General features: G+C 43.0%; 1 protein-coding gene across 14 annotated transcripts in view; it reads right to left on the reverse strand.

The window, feature by feature from the left end:
• CDC14A (cell division cycle 14A) overlaps positions 1-3,615 on the reverse strand; it is a 169,172-nt gene extending 165,557 nt beyond the window's left edge. For 4 of the 14 annotated variants that reach the window (XM_047785193.1, XM_047785183.1, XM_047785180.1 and 1 more), the window contains exons 1-2: positions 2,089-2,623; positions 1,209-1,299 (exon numbers count right to left, since the gene is read on the reverse strand). In XM_047785193.1, coding sequence (XP_047641149.1) covers positions 1,209-1,230 — 22 coding nt within the window. In that variant the 5' untranslated portion in view covers positions 1,231-1,299; positions 2,089-2,623. Of the gene's footprint in view, positions 1-1,208; positions 1,300-2,088; positions 2,624-3,210 lie in introns of those variants that run through there. The other 10 variants (XM_047785186.1, XM_047785188.1, XM_047785181.1 and 7 more) reach the window with 8 other exon arrangements.
• Between the last annotated feature and the right edge of the window lie 9,098 nt (positions 3,616-12,713).

Consider the following 12,713-nt stretch of genomic DNA (forward strand, 5'->3'; position numbering starts at 1 on the left):
CATTCCCAGCACCACTAAGAGAAATGTCCTGAAGACATCAGTTTCAAGAATCCCCACGATGAAGGGACAATTAAAGACTGTTTTCCCTCAAATAAAAGATATGCTCTTGAAGGTCAAGAATACTCTCACTCTTCCAATGCCTGGTGGTACCCACAAATCCTTAGGCAGAACTGCCAGAAAGCCTCTGAAGAGGACAAGTCCCAGAAAGCTTGCTAGAGTGACTCTGGTTCATTTAGCAATGCTCATTTAACTGCACATTTCGTTAAGACAACAAGAAAGTAAAATTAAATGTTTGTTAGAATATACTGGACTACTCAGACACCAGCTCTTTTAATAAGAGGACACAATCAAGTTAATTCAGCCTTCTTATTCCTTATTACATGTTGCTTTTATTGAATAGAGATTTAGCTCTCTTTTAATTAAATTTGTACTATACTACACAATGTCTTTTCCCTGTAGTTCAAAGGTTACTCTACTATAGGATATCTTTTTCCTGTAGCTCAACAGTCTTTCACAGAAAACAGTTCCCTACTTGTATCTTACACTCTCAAATCCTAATTCCACAGAGGCAAAGAAACCAAAGAAAGTAAATTAGCAGTCCTAACACCACTTCCTCAAAGGCAAAAAATATAATACTCTGAAGCTTGGGGCACTCAAATAAAATAACTGAATAATTTAGCACACAAGTAAAATCCTACTCATAGATGGGACTTGGATACAGCTACCTCCAGCTAAGTGCGTCCCACTTTCCAAATATGAGCTGCACGAACAAAAACATCCTGGGATACAACAGAAGCCTTGTGAACTGCAAAGTTGAAGCACCTGTAAGACACACACTGCCCTATACTCAGCAGGTGCTCCATAAATACTCCATGACTGATTTCACAAGCCAATGACACAATCTGGCAGGGACAGAGGGTGCGTCTCCCAGTCCTGCTCTGGGGAGCGTTAGGAATCTACACTTGCAGTCTGTTGTGGTGGTAGGAAGAATTAACATAGACAGAGGTCTAAAAGGAACGGGGTGATGACAGGTTCAAATTATGTTAATTTTCTGTGCACCTCTCCCCAAGCATCTGAGCCTAAAAATGTGGTATTGTTACCTGCACCACTGGGGGAAGGTGAATGAAACTGCCATGAAGGTGTATAGTGTTTCCAAGGCAAAGAGCCCACAAGCTAAATGGTTGAGAAAAAAAAAGGAAGAAACTTACTTTTCATAGACCAGCTCCTCATCGATGGAGAAATAGTGGGTATTTACTGTACTTTTTGGTCTATTCCTTAAAGTAGCAAAATATAACCGATCTGAAAGACAAGTTTAAAAGACAGGACAAAACATGAGAAGCAGGGAAGCTGGGGGGCGGGCGCTAATACACCAGGATCAAAATAACTGCTAGCCATTATTTAAAGACCCCATTAACACGTGGGATTCTTACAGAAACCTGATCTCTCCCAGAAAACGAGAGACTCCAGAGCACACACGTTAGAGGAGAGAGAAGAGGATCTGACTGAGGGACTACTTGGGGGGCAGAGCTCCCACATCCCTCTTGTTTCAGGCCAACGGGAGCAGGTAGAAGCTGAGGGTACCCGTAGAACTGGAGGTGCAAGTTGGGTTCAGAAATCTCCAGACCTCGGCAGCTGCGGAAGAAGAGAGAGGCGAGCCTCTCCTCTGCAGCTCCGGAGACTTCAAGAAGAGGAAGGGAGGAGGGACAAGGGAGGTGTGGTTGGAGGTGTCCCGAAAACTGAACCCAGCAATAGGGGGATAAATGCAACGGAAAGGATCCCCCGGAGCAGAATCCCCACGAGCCGCTGCACGCAGGAGCCCGGCAGAGGCCGGCGCTGTCCCATTCCCGGGCGGGGGAGGCCTTCCGAGGGTGCTGCAGAGGGAACCAGGGACGCAAGAAAGACAGAGAAGCCGGAAGCTGGGGGTCCTCGGGGAGAGGATAGAACCGGGAGGGGACAAGAGCGCGCGCGGCAACTGCTGTATCCTGGGGGCCCCAGGAGAAGCTGGGGACAGTGGTTGGGACAGAGAGCCGAGAAGTGAAGAGTTGGGGGAGAGGGAGGGGTGGAGGATGCGGGGCAGCTGCTCCTCACCTTTCATGAACTCACAAGCCCCGATTAGTTCCCCTGACTCCGCTGCCATCTTAAGCGAGATATGCACGGTGGAGGGCTGGGTCGTGGCCAGCTGAGGTCACCCGCCCCCGGGGGCTTCCCCACTGCTCGGGAGCTAGGAAGCTTGCAGTCCCGAACAACGAGCCCGCCAGAGAGAGGGAGCAGGCGCCGAAGGCGGAGGCGGCTAGGGGGTCAGCGCGCCGGGCGCCCCGGGGACATTCCGTGGGGAATCCGAGCACGCTCCAAGCGGGGCGCACACGCCCCGGGCTGTGGCCACTCGGATTCGGACCCGACTGCTTTCGCTGCTCCGCCGCCGCCGCGCCTGGGAAACGCAGACCAGCTCTCACGGCCGGGCAAAGTCTTCCCCCGGCTCCCAGAGTGATCATGGAGGAGAAGACGTCTGGCCCCGATCGCGCCCGTGGCTACTCTTGCGGCAGCGGGCAGGACTCTGGTGCCCGCCGGCTGGCAGCAGCTGCTCCGGCTCCTCCTTCGCCACCTCCTTTCAGCAGCAACTCTTCCTCCTCCTCCCCCTGGGTCCGCCCCCAGACCTTCCTCCCCGCCCTCCCTCAATCCCCTCCACTTTCACGGCTCCGCTGCCATCCCTTAAAGGGACAGCCCCGCTCCTTTCTCCGCGCTGGCTCCGCGCCCCAGTTACCAGGCGCCCCGCGGGTCACTAAGAGCCGGTTGCTAAGGCTTTGTTGCCGTCCACCAATTGCTGTACGGGAAACGCGGCCCTGGGCCCAGTGGAGCCGGGTGGGGCCTCTAGACCAGAAACTTATGAATGAAACCGTGGAGTTGGGAGTGGTCGCGGAGGGCCCTGCTGCTGCCTCGCAGGCAAGGATGTGCCCGCACCCCTTCGCTTTCTGCACCAAGTCTTCTTCCCACTCCTGATTCTTCGTCTTTGTCTCTCTCATTCTTTACCTCTCTCGCCCCACTCACCCTTGTTCTAAACTCTGGCATGCGCGCGCACGCAAAGCTCACACTTAAAGATCTCAAGTCTCCAAGCCCCACTTTACCTATATAGTTAATATTTCAACCAACCTCCATCCCCACCACTGATGGATTTCTATCTTTATAAAAATAAAATTAAAAAAGAAGCCCTACCTCCTAGCTTAGAAGAACACCTACTTGTTTCCTCTACACACAGTGGACTCTGAATTAACTTGTGCTTTGTTCTCGTGGGGTAAAGCGTTCCCATCCGGCTCCCCAAGTCCTCTCATTTGGGTCGCCACTGTCGGCGCAAAATCATCACAAATGCCTAACCTTTATAGTGCACTGGTCCCAGGCGGGGGCGGGGCGGAGGAGCAAGGCCAGCCGGGTGTGGAGGGAAGTGGGAGGAGGAGCGAACCCGGGAGAGGGCCTCCACGGGGGAAAGTAACACAAAAGAATTTCTTTACGCAGTCTCAGCCGAAGCGCTGCAGGGAGTGGTTCATCTCAAAGAAGCCCTTGACTTGTTTCTGCGAGGCCTCTCGCACAGCTTTAACAACTATCGCTGGGTGTCCTACCGGCGTGCCTAATTAGAGGGCAGTCCCTTCCATATGAAAATGGCGCTACAGACCCATCATCGGAAGAGCATGCGCTCTCAGTGGCGTCTCCAGCAACAGAACGGGAATGTGCCAGCCTTCGGTTTCGCAGTCACTTGTTCACCTCTTGGAGGGAGGGGGCGCGCAAGAGAAGAGTCGACTGCCTGAAGGCGCGCTCTGAGGCCGCCGAGTAAAGTTCAACCCTCTGGTCTTAGCTTGTTAGCTTTGCTGGCTATCCAGAAAGCTAAACCTCCACAGAAAATGATGAACGAATATCATTTAGATATTCCGAAAAAAATATGCGGAACATCTTAGTGATTCTAATCAAACAAACCTATGTAAGGTAGTTAAAAGAAAAACCTATCCTAACACCCAAAGCTTTAAACGCTAAGGCAAGAACCACATAAACTTAAAGCTGGGAGAATCACTGAAGACGACCTCCTGCCATCCCCTAATCTTCCCACGAGAAAAAGAATATCTCAAGACAGTTTTTAAAACCGTATAAGTCGTGAAAAGATGAGTTGTAGTAAGTGTTCCACTCTGAGATGCAGCCCCCAGCCACAGCCAACAAATTCTAAAGAACCAAGCACCGCTAAATGTGTTGTCCATATTCAACGATTAGTTGAATTTTGCGTGATATTCCCCCAAAGTCTGTGTCAACAAGCATGTTGGCCAATTCATATTTTGTTGAAAAGTTCTACGATTTTATATGTGAAAGTTACAGAAAAGCAAAATATATGAACGTCCAAATAAACTTGACCACTTTGCTTAGAAAGCTAAATTAATTCAATAATGGCACTCTATTTCCAAATTTGATGGTTAAAATTCATGTAGAATCTAAATTCACTTTTAAAAGTTCCTAACAACCTTTCATCCTAGTGTTGTATTAGAAAAATTGCATCCAAAAAAAAAAGTCATTCTCATTCAACACAAACTTTTAATTTTACTAAGTAAGTAGTCTAATGAAAAGACCGCTAATTCTACATTTTCAGAGAAGGCAGATTTAATCAAATACCTCTTGTTATTTTCCAAAATGAATTTACAAAAACACTTTCATATAATACTGCTTAGAAATTTTGGTCATGAGAAGTGAATTATCACATGAAATAAAATAAGTCCTTAAAATTAAGAACTCAAAAAAGTTTCTTTTTCCTCGGCATATTTATAATAGTAGTATAATGAAATTTGTGAAGTTAATAAGACTCTTTTTTTAAGTTGCAAGAAAGGAAAATAAGTGGCTGTCGGTATAATCAAATCTCTCTAAACCAAAATTTGCACAATCTAAATGATATTTTTTAAAAAGTCTACAAGGAAAACTGAACAAGGGAGCGCACGAACACATGTCAAGGTTCTAATGAGATCATAAAACACTTTATTCTCTCTTTCATGCAGGCAAAGTTCCTACTGGTTGTAGTTTCATAATAAAGGCATGATTTCATAGTCTGTGGAGAAAGATAAGGGAAGAAACTTCTTTCCAGTCACCAAACTCAGTATAATTTTTAGGAACTGACTTTTAAACAATAAAGAACAATGTTTCACACATAAATGAAATACCTCAGATATCACTCAACTGCAGAATGGGAAGAGAATCTCATACATAGGAATTCAGCTAAGGATAGAACTGTCTCAAGTGGGAAAACAATATTTATTCTAACTCTGCAAATATAGCTTGAGTCCTGCCCCCTATGCCCTGAGAGGCAGTCTGCAGAGCTGGAAAACTCCCGGCTGGAGGCAGCTCCAAAATATGTTGCCACCTTCTGGTTCTAATTCTGCGCCCTGCGGCTGTACTGAACACCCCGATTGCTCTTGGTCATGACAAGTCTTCAAAAATGCAAAGGCAGCTCCTTTGGACCATTTCTCCCCCTTAGTCTTCCCCAGATTAAAATCCCCTTTTTTTCAAACTTTTCTTAAATGACGTGACTTCTAGTCCCCTTGCTATCCAGTAACTTCCCTTTTCCAAGCTTTCTATATCCCACACAGAGTGCTTACTGGAACTGAATGCAGGCCAGTGGTGACTGAGTGTGACTAGTTCTGAGATCTGGAAAAAAAGCACTAATGCAGATTCGAATGGGAACAAAAGCAATGAAAAACATAAAAGAACTAAGTTTTATGATTTACCTGTAAAAAAAAAAAGGAGAAGAAAAGAAAATATTCTCATGTTGGAAGAGGGGAAAGAAAAAGTTGCTGAGGATAGTCAGAGGCCTAACAGGTGTGCTATTTACATATTCCCTTCTTTTACTATTATCCTTTCTCAGAATATCTGATTTGAACATGCTCTTTTAGTTGTTTGTTCAGTCATGATGATGTTACCTAAGTAAATAAAAGAAAAATATACAATACATACTTTGAATTCTTTCTAAAAATTGATTTTCAGTTTAACTATGAACCCAGGGGCAATAGAAACTTATGACGCTGAGTAATTTGAAATTCAAAGTAACTTGAATTCTTTAAATATTTTGATAAATTATTTATCTCATGCCAAAAACAATATAAAGCAGCTTTTAGTAAAATACATGTACCAAAAAAGTTATTACTGTACAACCAGAATACTAAAAATTTGTAGACAATGTGGCTGCCCACAGAGGCTAAGACCTTGGCCTGACCCAGCCATATTCTGCATCACACTCATTCTATTTAAGGAGTTCAGCCCAGAGTCAGAGAGAAAAAACCAGAAGGAACTGAAAGATCAGCTAGTGCATTTTTCAAACAGACTCCATGGAGACTAAGGTAGCAGAGGTTCCATCTGGAGATGAAGGTGGGGAGGAAAGGATGAACAGGCAGGGCTTCTGTAAAATCTTTGTAAAAGATTATGTGGCAAAATACAGGACAGAAAGGAGACGAAGCTGAGGTGTATAGTAGGTAATCAGTTTTCCAAAGTCACGCTGATTGGTGGTAGAATTAAGACCAATATTTATTATTTTCTCTAATACGAACAACCTTTTCTCAGTTTTTCCCTAACTTAGGAGTTCCCATTGCGGCTCAGGGGAAATGATCCTGACTAGTATCCATGAGGATGAGCGTTCTATTCCTGGCCCCACTCAGTGGATTAAGGATCTGACATTACAAAGAACTGCGGTGTAGGTCACAGACAAGGCAGCTCAGATCTCACGTTGCTGTGGTTGTGGTGTAGGCCAGCAGCTATAGCTCTGATTCGACCTCTACTGGGAACTTCCATATGTTGCAGGTACAGCCCTTAAAAGCAAAAAAAAGAAAAGAAAGAAAAAAATTTCCCCTAACTTAGCTTCTCTAAAATTGTTTAGCTCATAGGTTCCAAAATTTTTTTGGCTTTTTTTTTTGGGAGGGGGGCCACACCCTCGGCATATGGAGGTTCCCAGGCTAGGGGTCGAATCAGAGTTGTAGCCGCTGGCCTAAGCCACAGCAACAGCAAGGCCAGTTCTGATCCACCTCCTCGACCCACACCACAGCTCACGGCAATGCCAGATCCTTACCCACTGAGGGAGGCCAGGGATCAAACCTGCATCCTCATGGATTCTAGTCAGATTCGTTTCCCCTGAGCCATGACGGGAACTCCTGAAATTTTTGAGATGATAAAATATCAAGCAATAATAATGTATTCTTCAAAATTTGAGAGAAAATCATTTAAACTCAGAATGAGAAAAAAATATTATCTGCCATTGCTATTGTTGTCATGAGGCTTCTACAAAAATCTGAATTATTTTTCCACCATTCTGACTTATTAATAGTACACCAGCATTCTACAGAATATATTTTAAGAAATACTGATTTAGTGAACATAAAATCAAACAATTCAATAAATCTCATCCTTGACTAATGCATGCAATAAAGAACAATGTAGTTTTAGAAAGTAAAAGGAAGTTCCAAGGGCAGGTTAATAAGATTGCTCAATTTATTGACCACTTTGCTACATTTTTCAAATCGGCTAAAATGCAGTTTTTAGGGAGTTCCTGTTGTGGCTCAGAGGTAACCATCCGGTCTCCATCCGGTATCCATGAGGACTTAGGTTTGATCCCTGGCCTCGCTCAGTGGGTTAAAGATCCAGCGTTGAGGTGAGCTGTGCTGTAGCTTGCACACCTGGCTCAGATCCTGTGTTGCTGTGGCTGTGGTGTAGGCTGGTGGCTGCAGCTCCAATTGGATCCCTAGCCTGGGAACTTCCATATGCTGTGGGCACAGTCCCAAAAAGCCAAAAAAAAAAAAATGCAGTTTTTAAATGTAAATAGTTTATCCATCTACATTTATTTGTCATTCCTACTCTTTCTGGAGAAGAAATAAAAAAGTGAACTTTCTTCTCCAAAAATGCAAAAAATATCCCTCGTACCATTTTCCACCCTCATCGAAACTACCTCAATTTACGACCAGACCCTGCCAAGAAGTATCATTAGTGAGTTCACGCTTTAGTCTCAAGTTTCCAATGTCCTCTCTCAGGTGCACACTGAATACATATCCCTGCTACTCTCTGTACATGTTCTAGCTGGAAAACAAGGATAGTTGAGTTTTATCGAAAACCAAGCATAGCAATTTATATCTCAGATATCATGTCAGTTGCCTATGAGGTAGGTACAACTATTATTCCCATTTAACTGATGAGGAAACTGCCACAAAATAGATGCTCAATAAGTATTTGGAGAATAAATAAATTAGTAATTAAAATGCTGGGAGAAAGGAGTTTCCGTCATGGCTCAGCAGTTAACAAACCTGACTAGTGTCCATAAGGGTTCAATCCCTGGCCTCCCTCAGTGGTTAAGGATCCGGCGTTGCCTTGAGCTGTGGTGTAGGTCAAAGACATGGCTCAGATCTCACGCTGCTGTGGCTGTGTTGTAGGCTGGTGGCTGCAGCTCCGATTCCACCCCTAGCCTTGGAACTTCCATATGCTGAGGGTATGGCCCTAAAAGCCAAAAAAAAAAAAAAATTGTTGGGAGGTGAAGTTATGTGAGTCACTTGGACACGTAAATAAGCTCTTTTGTAGCGTAGACTAGTGGAAAAAATATTGGATTTATAATCAGAAGCCTGGGTTTCAGGCATCGCTCTATCACCAACTGGATGCACTATCTTAGACTGTTTCCTCTGGTGGTAAATGGGGATAATAATAATTTCTAACACAGTAATAATAGTAGAATTAAATAAGACTACCATGCTGTGATTCCAATGTATACAAACAGGAGTTATTAGTATTAAAGCCTATATTAACTACTTAATTATGTACAAAATTTGATTTTTGCAAGGCTCAAATTATATCTATTTGGATCTAAGTATTGTTACTTAATTTACTCCTAGATAATACAAGCAAAATATACACTCACACAGAAGCTGTTTTTTGTCAATGGAAGACAATTCCACAGGATACCAGTTAACACTGTCTTTCATTTCTGATTGCCTGTAGCCATGGTACTGTCCCTAGAAGGTGATCTCGGCCAGTGACCCCATTCAAGCATCTTCTGTGGATATCTAAATTCCCCTGCGCTGGCTTATGTTCTTTCCACCATTCTGTTCCAGAAGCCTGGAACATAAATGTTTTTCCCTGCAGTTCCCATGGTGACCCTTGATGCCCCTTTGGAACCCCAGGTTTTCTGGTGCCGACTCCTGTACAGAAACTCCAGGATAAAACAATCATTCGTAAAATTAATGGGAGGCCCTAGGTTTCCATTTTCCCAACCACAAAATGCTATATAATTATTGAACAGATTCCAGATGGTTATTCTTGCCATTGTTGTGGTTCTTAACACCTATAATTGTATTGATTCTCATGGAAAAAACACACTTTATATCTTCTTTTTACAAAGCCTTTCTGCATGAGGAGTCTATGTTATTCTTCAAATTATATCTAAAGTATAATTTTGACTTATTAGTGTGCAATAATAATATGAATAATCTAATATCACACAGACAAAAATAATTTCTGGTTATCCTAAAATGTACATGTTTTAGGTTAAATATTTCTTTTTACACCATGTTTTATTTCCCGTAACATCAAACATATATTTTCTTTTTATATTTATGCAAGCATTAATTCAGTAAATATACACTGTCTGATATTTGCCTGGCACTGCACTAGGTGTTAGGATTACAATAAATAAGAAGGCAAGTTCCTTTCCTAAGGAATTTACATTCTAGAAAGGGATATAGATAAGCAAGCAGACTCCATAAGCAAGATACATAATAGGTTACAGTAAATACAAAGCATCAGAAACTTTTGTGAAGAGCATCAGTGCTGAGAAGTGATGGAAGAATTCCTTGCAGAAACCCTCATACACTGCTGGTGAGAAAGTAAATTGGTACAGCCACTATGGAAAACGGTATGGAGGTTCCTCAGGGAACTGAATATAGAACTACCATGTGACCCAGCAATCCCACTCCTGGGCATATATATCTAGACAAAACTGTAATTCGAAAAGATACATGCACCCATATGTTCATTGCAGCACTATTCACAATAGCCAAGACATTGGAAACAACCTAAATGTCCATTTACAGGGGAATGGATTAAGGATATGTGCTATATATACACAATGGAATACTGCTCAGCCATAAAAATAATAATAACGATGATGTCATCTGCAGGAACGTGGAGGCAACTAGAGATTACCATACTGAGTGAAGTAAATCAGAAAGAGAAAGACAAAGACCATATAATATCATTAATATGTGGAATCAAAAATATGGCTCAAACGAGCCAATCTACAAAACAGAAACAGACTCACAGACATGGAGAACAGACTTGTGGTTGCCGAGGCAGGTGGGGGGGAGTGGGATGGACAGGGAGTTAGTAGATGAGAACATTTAGAACTTTTAGAATGGATACGCAATGAGGTCCTGCTCTGTAGCACAGGGAACTATATCCAGTCTCTTGGGATAGACCATGATGGAAGATAATATAAGAAAATGAATGTATATACCTATATGACTGGGTCACTTTGCTATTCAGCAGAAATTGGCATAACATTGTAAATCAACCATACTTCAATTTTTAAAATGCATGAATTTAAAAAAAAAAAAGAAGAAGAAGAAGAAAAGAGTTCCCTGCAGAATCCTAGTCTTGAGCTTGAATCAGTTAGCCAGGTGGAAGCCAGACTGTGGTGGGAACAAGATCTCAGGGAAGGTGGGAAGGAGGAAAATACAGGAGAGAGTCCCAGGCTGAAAAAACAGTGTGTACACGGGCTGAGAAACAAGCATGAGAAAAGCTAGTTCAAGGACCTGGCACAGTTCGATTCGGCTCTAGCACAGAGTATAAAGTGGGAGGAGCGGGGGGAAGGATCTTGGTAAGGAAGGGTAGAAACTTGGACTTTATCCAGAGGGCAGTGGGGCGCCAAAATGAAATACAGTAAGTGGGAAAAGCCCAGTCGGGTGGGGATTTAAAAATTGCTGGAAGTAGTCTACAAAGTAGTTAAACTAATTGTAAAAAGATTGGAGCTTGCTCCACTAATCCCCAAAGAAGCAGAATTATAACAAGAATATAGATTAAGGCCCACTTAATAGGATCTCTCATTCTTTCACTTTCCTCTCACTGTTAAAAAGACAAAAAGACAAAATCAAACTTGCCCATTTTTTTGTGAAACATAATTAAGTGCATAAAGGGAAGAGTTGTCTGAGATTCTGAAATGTAATATGGTTGTATTGAGGATAAATATGGATAAGACAATGTATATTTCTTCTAAACTGTGGGTATTTTTAGTAAAGGACCCTAAGCATGTGTAAAAAAATAGAATATACAGGAATTACACTTTTATTAAAATATTTAAATTCACTAAAAAAAGTAAGGTGGGAGGTATAAAAAGTTGATTAACAAAAACTTTTTTAAAAAATTTTGGAGAGTTCCCTTCATAGCTCAGCAGTCAACAAGCCCAACTAGGAACCATGAGGATTCGGGTTCAATCCCTGGCCTCACTCAGTGGGTTAAGGCTACGGCGTTGCTGTGAACTGTGGTGTAGGTTGCAGATGCCGCTCAGATCTGGCATTGCTGTGGCTGTGGTGTAGGCCAGTGGCTACACTTCTGATTAGCCCCCTAGCCTGGGAACCTCTGTATGCCACAGATGCGGCCCTAAAAGCAAAAAAAAAAAAAATTAGAAAAAGTGAGTTAACATGAATGATTTTATTACTTGACTTCTTAGAGGACAAACTGATTGTGCCTAATGATTAAAAAAGAGTTCCCATTGTGGTGCAGTGGAAACAAATCTGTCTAATATCCATGAGGATCCGGGTTCGATCTCTGGTCTCACTCAGTGTGTCCAGGATCCAGCATTGCCATGAGCTGTGGTGTAGGTCACAGATGCGGCTTGGATCTGGTATTGCTATGGCTGTGGTGTAGGCCAGCAGCTATAGCTCCAATTCAACCCCTAGCCAGGGAACTTCCATATGCCAAAAGTACAGCGCTAAAAAGAAAAAGAAAAAAAAGCAGAGAGGCTACAGGGCATGACATGTGCCCTGGGCCCCCAGAAGGGTAGCTGGTCCCAGTAAGAGAGAAAAGCATCCTTTACAGCATCCCTCTGAAAATGCTTTAGTTCTTGGGACATCATTAACCTAAGTATTACCCACTTGCCTACTGGAACAAAAACAAAAAACAAACAAACAAAAAAAACTGACAAGAAAAACAAGCTGACTCAACCCTTTCTTAACACTTTGTCCTGGGCCAGAACTTTTTATTTTTACCCCTAAACCTCTTCCTCCTCCAGAATTCTCTAGCTCAATACATACTGCCACCACTCACCAGTTGCTCAAGACAACTCCTGGCTAAAGATCATCTTAACTTATCCGCCTCACCTAGTCATTCTACTGGAACTCCTTGCTCTGCCTTATAATGTATCCTCCATCCTTCTGCTCTTGTCTCCATGGCAAACATCATCCCTTCCCCTGAAATAGGACCTCTGCAATAGGCAAGACATATGTTCCGATAAGAAGATAGGACCCAAAGGCTATGGTCCAAGGAATTCCTTCACTATTGTGTCCTTTAAAACTGGGGACCTTTAAAATTGTGTCCTTTAAAATTTTATCAGTTCTCCCCTTCACGATTAAGAAGATAACCTGGGCGAGAGATATCTGGGTATCCACTGCCTTCAGCTGGTGTGGAATGGGGTCACTGTCGAGTCTACTCGACTCCCCTGCTTTGCCTCA

Source organism: Phacochoerus africanus, chromosome 6 (assembly GCF_016906955.1).
Source record: "Phacochoerus africanus isolate WHEZ1 chromosome 6, ROS_Pafr_v1, whole genome shotgun sequence".
Lineage (NCBI taxonomy): Eukaryota > Metazoa > Chordata > Mammalia > Artiodactyla > Suidae > Phacochoerus > Phacochoerus africanus.